A 14317-nucleotide genomic window follows, 5' to 3' on the forward strand; every position below is an offset into this window, starting at 1 on the left:
CCACCACGGCTGAGCATTTCGTCCTTGAAACTGCACTGTAGAGATAACAGGCTCAAAAACATGGATTGAGACTTCAAGGGTTCAATACATAACAACCCTTAAAAAAAACAAAAAAACAATCATGTCAACTTGTGCAGCGCGGTTTTCCGTATCATTATTCTTTCCAGTTCAAACATATACGGCTGAATCACTCCGGCATTCGAACTCGCCATTGTGTGGCGTAGAGTAATTTTACAGTGTTTGAGCAGAGCTGTAGGTCAGCTGGTGTGTTCAAGCTGCATCGAGCAGTGGAGGGGTGACTGCAGGGAAAGTTGAGGACTTCATAGATTCTATAGGAGGCAGCGGCGTAGAGGTACATGTAAGCCATTTTCAGGAAGAAAGACCTTATTTTCATGGTAAAGTAATGTAAGTTTGATACACAGTGGTGAGTTTATAGCGGTGGAGAGCTACTTTAGTTTAGTAAAATGTCAAAAAAAGCAGCAAGTGAACTGCTTCCCACAGTTCAGTCTCACAATTCACATTCTCCAAGCCCTCTCCCCCGTTATCTGCTGTTTTTACGCCTGTCAAATTTCCATTCTCCCTTTTCATGCAGCCTAGAATTAAAATGGTGACAGATTACCACTCTGAAGTCTTTATGAGACAATGCGTACTTGGTTTTGGGTGGACAAAAACATGCCTGTACTTTTTACTGAGCAGTGTCCAATTTTGCTTTTTAAAATGACAACTGTTGCTGTCATATCTGAGGAAGATTTAACCATATTTCTTGAACAGGCTGAAACGAGCACCCTGCAAAGGGTAGTATATTTATATTCTATTTATTTGTATTATATTGTTGCCATGGTGATGGCTGCATGCATAGATGCAGAGGCCCCTTCAGGAGACAACAAAAGTGAACGTTTTCAGCATCTTGTCTATCCCAGATGTTCATTCCGCAAAAGTTGCAGCCGGGAGACTTTGCTGAACATCCGGACAATAAATGGCGCTAAAATCTGCGGCGGCCGATTCTGATGTGGACATACTACACCAACACAGAGTCCGATCGGAGACTACGCCGGCAGCTACCCGAGAGAGAAGGAAGCTCGAACGGTACGAACGTAAACAAAGGAGGAAGAAGAGAGCGGGATCCATGCCAGGCTAAAGGCTAACCCCTCTAGACCAGCAGGACCGTCCTCCTACTCTCCAATGTCTGCTCCCTCTACAACAAGCTGGACGAGCTACGTTTGCTGAGACAAACCCGCAGAGAGTGGAGGGACTGCTGTGTGTCTGCTTTAACAGAAACATGGCTCCATGACAACATCCCAGACGGACAAACAGCTGGAGGGGATGCAGACAGACAGACAGCTAGCTCTGGGCAGCATCTGCAGCTTCACCATCGTCTTTGTGTCCCTGAAGACCTACCAGGACCTGAAGAGGTTCACCATGTTCAACGAATGGTGGACGCAGCGCCCCCTTCAGGAGACAGCGAGAATGAACGTTTAGTGTCTTGCCTATCCCAGACGTTCATTCTGCAAAACTTAAATGATCCTGAAGAAACGCTCCCTCATCTTGCCTGTACTACTGTGTATGTACAGCAAAATGACAATAAACCTGACTTGATTTGTTTTTTTCGATGCACTTGGCAGCATGCTGAGATATTAGGACTGTATGTCACTCATCAGCTGGTGATATATGAGATATAAGAAAACCACATTATTCTTGTCATGCAGCACAAAGCTGGTTAGCCCGGGTGCTGGGCTACTCGGCTTACAGCTTGTTTGCATTCAGGATGTTTTCGCTTAAAAATTGATAACAGAAAAAGCTTTCAGGAAAAAAGACCCTCCTCGGTAACAGTAAGCAATACAGGCATCTTTATGTCGTCATTTCAGACCCAACACACACAAGGGCGCACATAGTAAAATAAAAAGTAGATCACAGAACAGGAGGAGCATAAAAGTCAACACACAAATTAATAAATCACTTTGCTGCACTCTCTTTGCCCTTGCTGGAGACGTAGGTTGTCTGTCTTAGAGCATCTCACAGCCAATCTCTGTAGCTTTCTATTTCCTGATGGGCGGTCATAAATTTTACCATTAAAATTGACTCGTATACACTAGCTGATCTCAATGCTATATTTCAATCCCCCAGTGCCCAGTAAGCCCCCCCTCCTCCTCCTCCTCCTTCTTCTTCTTCTTCTTCTTTTTTTTTTTTAAAGGATAGATGATGTAGAATAAATGAGATGGTTCAAAAATCGAAGGAGCGGGTGGAAAAAAAATGAACCGAGTCAAAACGGGAGAAAATAGATATTCCCCTTGTGGTTGAAGGTGCTATATTACAAAGGATTGTGGAACCCTAAGAAGATTTAGTTTCTCTTTCAGTGGCATTGATTATGTGGAAGATGTCTTTGTAAGTAGCCCAGATGATTAGCCCCCACGCACAATCAATCAGTGCTCACAGGATCTCACAATGGCAATATTTGCACAGGCCAAATAGATGTGAAGAAATAGATTGAGAAAGCGTGGAGGGGAATTAAGCGAAGAAGAAGAGTGAGAGAAAATGGAAAAGAAAGGGGACCTTAAAAAAAAAAAAAACAGACAAGGACTGCAGCCGCATCACTATATCAGAGCCTTTTTTGTTTTGTTAAATTCAGCCTTGCTGTTTCACAAAATGATACGGCTGTCTGGATTTCCTGCAACCCCGCCGTGTTTGTCAAGTGCTCTGTTTTATTGAGAGGATATTGAAACCTCCCACATTTGGCATTTCAGTTCTGTTACCAAAGGATGCGCGTTATGCAGAGTATAAGGTTGACACACAAAGGTTTGCTCCTTCAGTGGCCTCTCGGCGTGGAAGGAAGTGAACCACTACACCCTGTATTGTTTCCCCCTTAGGTTAGGGTAATGCGAGGGTGTCATGAAGTGCTAGACACTAAGCCTCGCCCTGCAGTCGTGTCAGAGGATAATTGCCGTTGCTGCTGGCGTGGGAGTTCTGGATGCCTTAGTCTTGTTATTTGAGATGAATCAGATTGCAGGTGTGAAGGAGAAGGAATGTCTTTGGGTGAGGCGACGTTTTCAAAGTGTACATAATAAAATATAATTTAAAATCTCTTATGATAGTCCAGTAAAACACAGTATGTCTGCATTCTTTGTGGGTTTTTTTGCAAGATTCCCACATTCCCTGTCATTCTGTTGACCTGGGGTTGCTGAAAGATGGTCATAGATGATCATAGAAGTGATGCTTTTTTCCAAACCAGTTAATTTCTAAAATAAGTTGCTCACCAGCCACATGTGACACAGCATCATGTATGCATGTGTAGGCCCAACAAAATGTGGTGAATACATTGTCGTGCCAGCTTGCAGACTCCTTTTGTTGGTACATTGTTATCCCTCTTTGTGCCACCAATGACCACTAAGTGAAACCTGCACCAGGTATGTATATCAGTTTGTCCTTACGCATGCAAATGCACTTTACCCAGCGCTCACACCATTAAAACAGTAGCCAAGTTTCCATATAACTCTCAAGCAAATTTGAAGCACACTTTAAATGTTGCCCAAAAAAAAAAAAAAAAAAGACGATGTGAGTTTGTTTTAATCAACAGCTTTGGAGCAAATGAACAAGGCTGCATGTTGTCATCACAAGTTGTCGATATAGGGCGTGTTACACATGGTTTAAATTGAATACAAGAAGTTGGAATAGCTAAAAAAAAAACAGCATCGAATTACAAGAAGAAACAAACAAAAGTTTTACAGTCCATGAGAGAAAAATGAATAGACGTCTTCAGGAGTTGTTTTCAATTTACCTACAGCAGAGCATTGTAGACACATTAAAGAGGACTGAATAGATTTTTTTTCAGAGATGACAAAAAACTGCTGTCAAGACAGCACTTTTTAAATAAATTTGAAATGAGATCTCGCTCAAATACATAGGAAACTGATTTCCTGAGGATGATTCAAGGTAGCAAAGCCGTCAAGCGATATTGTCGTCAAGGACATGGAAGGGATAATGATGTCTTTGAGAGCTGAGATTGCCTGGCTTACAGCGTTGTAAAGGCTTGAATCGACGCCTAAGTTTATAAACCTTGAAGTAGAACAGCCATGAAATCGCGTAGGCTACATTAGGTTATATGTGTATGATTGTGTCGCCGTTTTGGTACATCCCCCCCGATTCTTCTGTATCCTACGCCACCAAGTCCCATCTCACCTTCACTAAGGCTTGTCCAATCTTGTACAAATGACAATGACACCGCAGAGTCAGCCATAAACCTCCCCCCTAACGTCGTCTCTAGTGAGCTCTTCCCTCTTCCTCCGTCTAAAGAGAGAGGCCAGCACCTGGACGCATCCCAAAACGGCTGCCTGCCTCTTATACCTGTCTTCATCACCGCACGCCTGAGTGCCTTCCTCTTCTGTCTATACTCCCGTCGACCTATCTACTTAACTGATTGACTGTCATGACATTTTCTCACAGTTAGCTTTAATCATTTCAGTGTAACGGTGTACCATTACGGGATGAGGCAAGCCGGAGCATTTGCACGCGGCACAACAGTCTACTATGACGGCGCAAAGTGCAATTTACATAGAAATGACCAAATTACTGAGCACTAGCACAGCCAATGGGTGCTATAATTCAAAATGACTATTGTGAGTAACCACGCGCGGGTCTCCGACAGGCCTCCAGCCAACACTAACATTCAGAGAGCAAGTGGTCAGCTCGCAGGAAGGAATGTGCTGTTTCAGCAGCTTGTAGGTATTTTGTCATCAAGTATCACGCGTCCTCTTGCCCTTCTGTGTATCGATTCTCTGCGCACTTCAGGCCCGGAGAGGATAAAACCCTTATGACACACTCACAGCGCATAAAAAAAATTTAAAATAAAGCTCAGCTGACAAGCTAGCGTGCCAAAAAATGAAGAGATATTTCCATGCTGTTAAGTAGCGGGAAGGTTTCACAGAAGCTAATTGAGACGATGAGGTCAAATATAAAAGTTTGCTTTGCTAAGTGGTTCAATATTTGCATACACCTTACCAGAATTAGCAGAGTCATCCCTTCATCCTTGGTACACAGACATAACCGTATGTCTCTAGCTAGCTAATTTGGACCAATCAACTCCTTGCTGAGCCACGGGGTTGATCCATAACCTCTCCATTTATGATATTTGCATAGAAATGTCGTAATTACAGTCACAATTTGAGCAGGGCGCAGGTGGCCGCCGATAAGACGCATTCAACAGCAAAATGATAGATAATCTCCCCTTGAATGTGATCAGTTATTCTTTCTAGCAAAAGGCTGGAAGAAAAAAACAGTCATTTTCATAAGCATACTAATTCACATTTACATAGAGATGAACCCAGATGCAAATGAGTGAAACGGCGTGTACTTGAAGCAGGTCTCCCGGTTGTACTGAGGCATCAACAGGCAACACCCAGAGGAATATCAGAACCCATCAAACACGCCAATCAAACGGCGTTTCAGTTCAAGTGACGGAGGGGGAAATCCAAACATTTCAACGCAAGATCCTCACAAAGGGAGCTAATGGAACACCTGACTAGTTCTAATAACCTAAAATAGAATATTCCAAATTGGACCCTTATAGTTGAAGAGCTTGTTTGGCTCTTTTCCTCACAGCAGTGGTCTTTTATCCACATGTGCTGCTGCTGGTATGTGGATGGCAATCATTTCACACATATGTCATCACAGGATAGTCTTCTTACGATGGCAGCGTGCAGTTTATGGTGTTATTTTCCGTATGATATAAAATATAAATGTGTAAATCAAGTGACGCATATGACTCTCTGCAGGCTACGGTCTGACATTTTGGAGACGGAGCTTGAGGGACGAAGCATGACAAATAGGATGGAATTAAGTGGTGAAATTAATCAGGATTTATTTTTATGTACGCTATGACTAGCATGAAGCAAATCGTATTAATGGAAAATAGAGGGAATACAAATTGAGGTTAAACAGTTCTTGTTTTTAAAACAGTTTAATGGATTATATGCAGATCTCTATTTCTGCTTGTATACGTATGGAAGGCTATGTCATCGCTTCAAACCTAATAATATCATCAGATGATATAATGAGGAATACGACAATGTCGTTCGTCTGTGATGAGCTGTCAGAGAGTTAAGTCTGTGGTAATCATGACAGAATGAAAAAAAAAAGAAGAGAAGTATCGCAATAGAAGTAATGGATTTAGGTGATTGAAAAGGACAGGCAGGATGTAATCTGTTCCTCTGCGAGCGTGGCGGCTCAGCGAGAGTGGACAACAGCTGGAGAGGTGCATTAGTTTATCTCCCTGTTTGTGATTTGCTGCGACAGAGCTCTGCAAAAACGAATTCCACTGTCAAGGCTGAAGCTCTATGTGCGGGAGACAGTGGCCGTCGGAGTTCAGGGAGCCCTCATGTTCGACAAAAGGAAATGATTGTAGACAGACACACACATACGCACAGTTTCATCAGTCTGGCACATAACCCAGAGATGTAATTTGCGCTGAGCCGCCGGAAACGTATCTCGTTGCCTTTTAAAAGCGGAATTTTTGAAAAATCTTGTCAAAAAGGCTCCAGCAGAGGAATATTAACTAACAAATGAGAACGCTCTGAGAAACGTTTGTCTGCTCTATCATCCATCCATCCATCAATCCATTATCTATACACCGCTTAATCCTCACGAGGGTCGCGGGTCTGCACTATCAGCAAACATGAAATACAGTGTAAATATAGAAGACACAAATGTGCATCGACCACATGGCTGGAATGTCAGATTCAGCCGAACCCGACAAATTCAATCCCAGCAATAGTTTGTATTCAAAATGCTTGGTAATTATTGTTCTACAAATAACCGTATGCTAAGAATGATTGGTTGAACTTGACTTATGAACTCTTGTTGATTCTTTTTCTCTAACATTAAAAACATATGCAGCATAAAACCAACAGGGCGGTTCTCGCTTAAAGTTGATTTATTATCTTTATCTTCGCTAACGTTGCTAGCATCTAATGACATCTGATGCTTGACGTGCTGTTGGCACTGTTTGATTGACACGGTGTTGCAGCTGTGGATGTGGTGCAAGAGTTGTGCAGCTGTTTTTATGTTTTATGTTAGTATTGTTGTATTGTTAGTCCTGTAGTAGCTTCGGCTAAAGCAGTTTCCTCCCCCTGCTGTGATAATCTACTACGACCTCTGAATAATCTGCCCAGTTCATTGCCTAAAAGTGCATATGTTGAGGATTAGATTTTTTCATTATTAAAGTGACGCCCTTGACATGACCCATCACATAACCTAATTATTTTATTTTTGCATTCTAGTCATGCTTTTTGCTTTCTTTCTAAGATGGGTAGGTGACTATATATTGCAAATCTAGCAATGAGAGGTGAGTCTAGGGCTACAATTGAGAGAGAAAGTTTTCACAGTGGAAGAGCTCGAAATTTCCAAAACTGGCAGTGACTCATGATCGCACCAGCAGCATTGGGTTTTATTCAACATTCACGTGGTTGTACACTGGGAAATAATTCCCCGGGCTTGGATTGGCAAAGCAAACTTTTGCCGTCGATGTATCCGAGGGAGAACATTGTGCTCCAGCGCGTCGTGCCACAGCTATTACCCTCAAGTTTTTTTGGACACAGCAACACAATCATCGCTCTGTACCCATCCTGCTGAAAGATCTGGCTCCCTATGACTTACCCTGCTTCCCCACCGAAATGAAATTCAAGTTGAAGGGTTTCCGTTTTGACACAGTTTAGGAGATTCCACGCTCATCCCAGATGGTGCTCGGCATGTTTACATAAGGGGACTTCCAGGGAGCGCTACAAGCATTGCAGGAGCGCTGACAGCAATTTATCGCTGCACAAGGAGAACACCTCGACGGAAATGGCGGCCAAATCAGCCAGAGTTTGGGATTTTTATAGGTAGCCTCGTAACTTTCTGATCAACTCTTATATTTGCATTTTACTGAAATTCATCAGGACACATTCCCAGATTACAACAGGGAAACTCACAACATTTAACAAATTTTTTGCGTTTTTATTAGAGAAGGTATGTGCAGCCCGTGCCCTCGCCCGCCTCTGTAACTCATTATCCTCCACTTTGTCTTGAGAAAGAATGCACAAAGGCTCTGACCTTGTGCTTACAACCCTGGACAAAGACGTGCTTTGTGCCAGTTCTCCAGGCCCACCACTGCCTGCGTGTCCAGCCCTCACACCGTCAAAAGCCCCTCCAGCCGTTGCCCCAGCCCCCCAGTTTACCCATCATGGCCTGTATCCACTGGGCTGTGACTAAGTGACTCTCCCCGTGTTTCATAATGAAATCATTCAGTCATGTGCAGGAAGTTCCTTGTGCTGTGTAGCCACGAAAGAATGCTAGTTATGTCCGTCCATTCACACATGGCAGGTCCACTGGGACAGGCTTAGTCAGTTTGTCACCTGGTGTCTGGCTAAACACCCATTTTTTTATGCTCTTGACCAAAGCACTCACCCTTGAAAACATGCAGTACATTTGTGCTTTAACAGAATATCCACATTCTTTGTAGGGTTTTCAACAACATGTCTATTTATTGGTTACAGTTCATATTTTCTATGTTAGTGAGAAATGTGCTTTTTTGCGTCCTTGAAAAAAATTCTGTGATGCAAGACAAAAACCGTGTGCAGTTCAGGAAAAGGTCTGCATGCTTTTAGGCACTCTATAAGTAATTAAATTCCATTTTAAAGCATTGTCAACGAAGGCAACTTTCCACTCTAAAGGATCTTCCTGAGGAATAAATGTTGACTTTGAAGGGAATGCTTAAAGAGAATTACATTACTTCCTTGGATTGTAAAAGTGTTCAAGGCAATAGCAAGCAGCCTGTTAGCTAAGCTTAGCCCCGAGACTATAAAAAAAAGGGGGAAACAGCACCGGCTCAGTGCAGAATATAAGAAAAATCTGTCCTCTAGCACCTCCAATACTCAATAATTAACATGTTCTAAGTCTTTTTTACACTTGGGTTCAAAAAACTAAGTGTAAAGACAACAAGAAATTTTACAAGGTTGTGTGTGCCAGACTGTTTCTTGGCGGGCGTCGTCACAGTCTTGTTGTCGCCGTGCGTTTGCCAGGCAGTCAGCACAGAGGTTAGGGAAGTCACTGCTCCTGGCCAAGACGTAGCTCAGCTCCAAAACCTGTGCAGCCACAGCGAACTGTTTTTACTCTGCAGTGTTTGCACCAATTCCACAAACAACATACCGTAGAGTGTGTTAATTATGGAGCTTTGGAGGTGCTGGTATGTAGATTTGGAAAGCGAGGTGTTTGCAGTTTTTAGGCTAAGCTAATCTAATCAGCTGCTATCTGAAGCCTTGTGTGGGATGGACAGACAATAGACTGGTATTCTCACCAGCTACAGTAATTAGCATTTCCCACATTGTGTTACTGTCCCCGATAAACCGTTACATCAGCCTCACCAGCTTTCTTTCATTATAACCTACTGATAACCCTGGGTTTAAAAAAAAAAAAAAAAAAACAACGAAAGAGGATCCCAGTCAACGTTGAGAACGGTTTATGTACACAGCTGGGACTCTTTTCCCCTGCCTGCCTGCTTGAGAAGTGCATGTGTGCATTTGCGTGTCCATGGAGATGATCCTCCCTCAGCTCTGGAATGTTTGCAATGTACCGAAAGAAGAAGAAGATCAGCTCGAGTACCTGGGGTCTGTGCTCCGACCTGCTGCGGGCCCCCGGCTGTATGACTGTCTGAGCCTCTGATTCAGTCTTTACTAAGACAGAGAACAAGCACATCTGGAAGGCACAGTGTAACACAACTACATAATAACCTACTGCACTGGTGCCACAAGCCAAGACAAGTTGCAATCATTAGAGCGCGCCACAAAGTTGTGTGCATGAAGATTTTGTTGCTGTAGGGTGGGAAAAAAAAAAAAAAAAAAAGCTGGGCTTGAAGGAGTTTGTGCGCTGATCAGAAATAAGCCAGGCAGGAAGAGTGAAGAAGGAACATATGTGAACAGTTAAAGGGTGATTCAACAGCCTCTTTGAAATCCACCATTAGGGTGATTACAGCTGGCATGGACCCTGGTTAAAAAATTGCTTTCATGTGCGGAGGAATCCACAAAAAAACTAATTAGGGAAATGAAACTTTCATTTCCCATTTAGGAAATAAGTGAAGTTGACAGTGATATTAACAGCGAAGACGGATGCACGGCAGGAAGGGCGAGATGTGGGTGAAATGCAGAGGTGGGGATTCGTGTGAGGCGGGTGGAGGGGGGGGGGAAGAAAGAAAGGTTGAGAGTCTGGTTTAGACGTGCAGACCTCAGTTTAGCATTGTTTTTAATCCCCCCGGTGTCTGCAGCCGGTTGTAAATCTCTTTTCAGTCGTCGGCATTAACAGGCACGCCTGGAGCACCGTGCCCAGCTGCAAGTGCAGTCTTTGCAGTCCCTCTGAAACACACATGTTCACATGCTAACTCCCACATCCAGCACATTAACATGACCTGCTTTCGCCTATACAACAGTCAGTGCACATATTGATCCCCAAGTCCCTATTACAGCTGAAGCATACTGTCTGGAAAAAGCCTCCAGTTACACCTACTGACACTTCTGCTGTGGGAGAAGCACAAATCACTGACACACAAGCTGTTATCCACAAAAGAAAAAAAAAACAAGTACAAAAAGTGAGCCGGTATTTGAACAAGATGCACTCATTCCACTTTATGGAGCTCGTGAGAGGTGAACCCTGGAGTTGGCTGAGCATATATATATATATATATAAAGTTGTAAAAGAAACCAGATGAGGTGTAGGATAGCAAAAGGCTGGAAAGAATTAGACCTTCAAAAGTTTGATCATTGACTTTCTCTCTGATGTGCTTGTAAATCTAGAACCAGAAAGAAAGGACGCAGAATCGAGCCGGTGGTGGAACGAATAGGGAAAGGATGCTTCCATAAGGGTCAAATTAAAAACCGATGTGGCGACGTGAAGTGAAAGTATGCACCGTAAAGCAAAATAATAGAGCTGACCTTGAGGGATTATACCTGTTTTCTTTTTTTTTCTTTCTCTCTTTGAAAACCTTTCACGGTTACAAATTCAATCTGCAAAAAAACTGTAAACAAGGCAGCTCTCCTCTGAGACCAAAGCCCTCATTAATTGTGGGTTTGGTCTCTCAGCAGCACATGCATCCACCGGGAGTCTTTTTGTTGTTGTTGTTTTTTTTCTTTTCTTTTTACTTTTTAGCTGAACAGACTGAACTAATAAGCCAACATCCAGCACTGTGGCCGTAGGTTGACCATCATGTCACAAACGTCCTGCAGTAAATCTTGTGGTTATGAAAAGGTGGAAGTGACAATATAGTTAGGGAAGAAACAAACCCTTTTCAGATGTCAGATCATGTCAGTTGTCTGCCTCAGTTCATCATTCTGGGTGAGATTATAAAGGGGATTAGAGGTTCCTGTTGTAGCGTGCCTGTGGCTGACAGGATGGCTCCTGGGGAACAGTGTGCCAGTACAAGATATTCCTGCAGCACAATGAGAGCAATCTGGGGCTTAAGTGCAGAGGCTATGGCGGCTTCATAAACCCTAGTGCTCCACACACACACACACATACACGAGTTAAATATTTGATGCACTCTAATGGGGCAGTTCAGCCGAATACAGAACGCATAGTCAGACAACAGTTAAGTTAAATTACAGTGTATTTATCAAAAAAAGGACAAGAGATTTTTGGAATGTTACAATGCACATTAAATTAGTCTGGCGTCAAATTTGCCAAACAGGTTTGCCAGGACAATATTTACAACTTTGCTTACCAAAATGCACATGATACATCTGTGTATTTAAGGCTGAATATGCAATCCAAACACAATTACAAGAGTGCAGATGCTGGCTGTGACGATGTGTGCAAATGATTTCCTATAAAAAGCGAGCCAGATGTCAACAGAAGTACAGTATTCTAGAGTCAACTTATGTTAAGGCTTAGGAGTTTATCATTGGGATTACTGAACACAAGGCAAGAATCCAAACACAGAAAAAGGCTGCATTATGGTACCCCTATAGTCACAAATAAAGCCTACTCTGGACATTTATTCATATTCAGGTGAGCATCAGTGGAGTGAAGTAAGACAGGATAAACTGACCTTAATTTTTTTCCCCTCTCAGTGAGGCATACAGTGAAAATCTCAGCAGGGAGCTTATAAACATGTGTCAAATTTACTTATTTATAAAGTAGGCAACACATTCTATTCACAAGAGGTAGTTCAGCTGGATACTCGAGACAGTTTTGTGTAATGCGCATCAGTTTAGCACAGGTGTGCCAATCGCGTTTGCAAAGCTCATTATACTGTGCAGACAACAAATCCATCACCTGTGCGCGCTGAATGCTCACAGCTGGCCGTACTTTCCTTTGCAATGCAAAATGTGTTTGTATAATCTGTCTATCCTGTCCTGGAGAACACCGGCGTGCTCATCTGAGAGAAATCCTAATTCCTGAGACAAAGGCTCGCTGTCTCTGTAGAGCTCCAGCAGCCTCTGCCTGGAGTCTCTGCGCCTGTGCAGCTCCGCCACGCGCTGCGTGGTCCTTTTCCTGAACACACACACGGAGTCCAGGACCGTGTTGTGATATTTCTCCCACATGTTCAACACCCGAAACCCGTGCACGAGTCCCGCTTCGTTGTCTATGAACACAAGGTCACCGTGGGGTGTTTTCAGGAGGTTGTTGGTGTCCCTCTCCATCACGCGCGAGTCCCACTGCAGACTGAACAGATTGCTGACGAGTCTGTCGAAGTTTGCGGTCAGGTAGTCGAGTATGATCAGGTCGCTCCACTGCATCAGCTCCAGCAGCTCGGCCGTCGTCTTGTTCCGGAGCTCCTCCAGCGCAGGATGGAGCCCCCCGCTCTCCTGCCTGAGCGGCGCAGGTGTGACCACCCCGGTCAGGTTGGAGATCCACTCGGTGAGAGACACCACGGCGCGGTCGCTCCACTGTAAACCATCTATCCGCGTCCTCACAGCCGCCCACTGCTCGCTGTCACCGCTCAGCTGGGACAGCACGAGAGGAGGCAGATTCGTGATGCCGAGCAAACCGGCGAGGTAATACGTCAAAGTTTCTCCCTGCACCTGGTCCGCGTTTATCCCGTAACGCACGCACGCTTTGGTCCCGTCTGCGAAAGTGGCGAGCTGATTGGATATCCTGCCGCATCCAGGCTCCAGCTTCACCACCCGGTACGTCCTCGCTCTGCTTCTCCAAGCCCGTGCATATTCCTCCGTGAAGCCCACAGGGAGGAGGTCTTCCAGCCATTCGCTCCAAAACACCCCGTCCTCCACTGGGGAGCCCAACTTGACCGGGCCCTCCCGCCGCGTTGACCTCTTGTTATCCCCATTCACATGGTAATCTCGACTTCCCGCAGAGGCAGGTTGATCAGTGAGGTTTTGAGCCTCAAGCCTGCCCCCCAAGCGAGGTCTTTGTGCCGCTGGGACAGCCAGTAATGTCCGGAAAGTTTTAGCGGAGAGGTCCACCGGGAGACCCTGGTGAAAAGACCCTCCACCCGGCATCAAGACCCTCCGTTTGTGCCGCTCCAAACGGCTCTCCAGTGCGCTCCAGACGTAGAAAACACTTGCGAGGGCGCACAGGAAGAGCAGAGCGAACAAGTTTGCCGACAGAGCCCTCATGGTGAAGACCACCTTTACCAGAATTCCGGCAGATTTAAGTTTAAATAAAAAACAAAAAAAAGGGGGACAGAACAGAAAGATCTCAATTTGCTTCAATCCACAGTGGAGCTGGAGCGGCTCCGAGCTGTGCGCCCCGTGTCCCGTACAACCCCGAAGGCTCGCAGGCGAGATCACAGGAAGAAGAGGGTCTCCGAAACTGTGCGAATCTCATCTCCCGTCCTGTTCCGGTGCCTTATCATATTCCTCTGCGCTGAATGAGAGCATTTCGGATCACCGCAGCGGATCTCATCTATTGAACGTTTTCCGTGAGGCTATACAGCCCGCTGGCTTTCTGTCCGTGTGCACCTCTCTCCGTCTCTCATCTTCCCTCTCCCTCCTTCTCTCTCTCTCTCTCTCTCTCTCCACCGGGCGCTGGGTGAGTTTGATTTGTGGTGGTGTCGGCTCGCAGAGAGACACTAGGCGGTGAGACACGTGACTTTGGTCCCGAGATGGTGGGCGGATCGTGGGAAGGAGGGTTCAGAGAGGAGCGGAGCAAGTGCACCACCGCGCCGCGTTTTATGTGTCAGTGTGATGTGAGGGGGATTGCGCGGTATTAGACAAGACAGCTATTATGGTAATTGTTACACAGGGCAGGACTACTTTGGAAAATAATGTCACCATTTTTTTTTTAATCAAATTATATTCTGGGCTTGTGTATAAAGCTGAATATCCGTGTTAATGAGGCAGAG

The 14317-nt window shown here is 44.7% G+C and overlaps 1 protein-coding gene across 1 annotated transcript; it reads right to left on the minus strand.

The window, feature by feature from the left end:
* Window positions 1-11602: 11602 nt before the first annotated feature.
* On the minus strand, window positions 11603-13979 carry fjx1 (four-jointed box kinase 1). The gene has a single exon (XM_008281766.1). It carries the CDS (start codon window positions 13587-13589, stop codon window positions 12306-12308), a length of 1284 nt encoding a protein of 427 aa, XP_008279988.1. The 5' UTR covers window positions 13590-13979; the 3' UTR covers window positions 11603-12305.
* Window positions 13980-14317: the final 338 nt, after the last annotated feature.

Source organism: Stegastes partitus, unplaced genomic scaffold (genome assembly GCF_000690725.1).
Source record: "Stegastes partitus isolate 25-593 unplaced genomic scaffold, Stegastes_partitus-1.0.2 Scaffold243, whole genome shotgun sequence".
NCBI classification, from domain to species: Eukaryota; Metazoa; Chordata; class Actinopteri; family Pomacentridae; genus Stegastes; species Stegastes partitus.

Coding starts and splice junctions, on each gene's coding strand:
- fjx1 (XM_008281766.1), bottom strand. CDS start 13,589: ATGAGGGCTCTGTCGGCAAACTTGTTCGCTCTGCTCTTCCTGTGCGCC.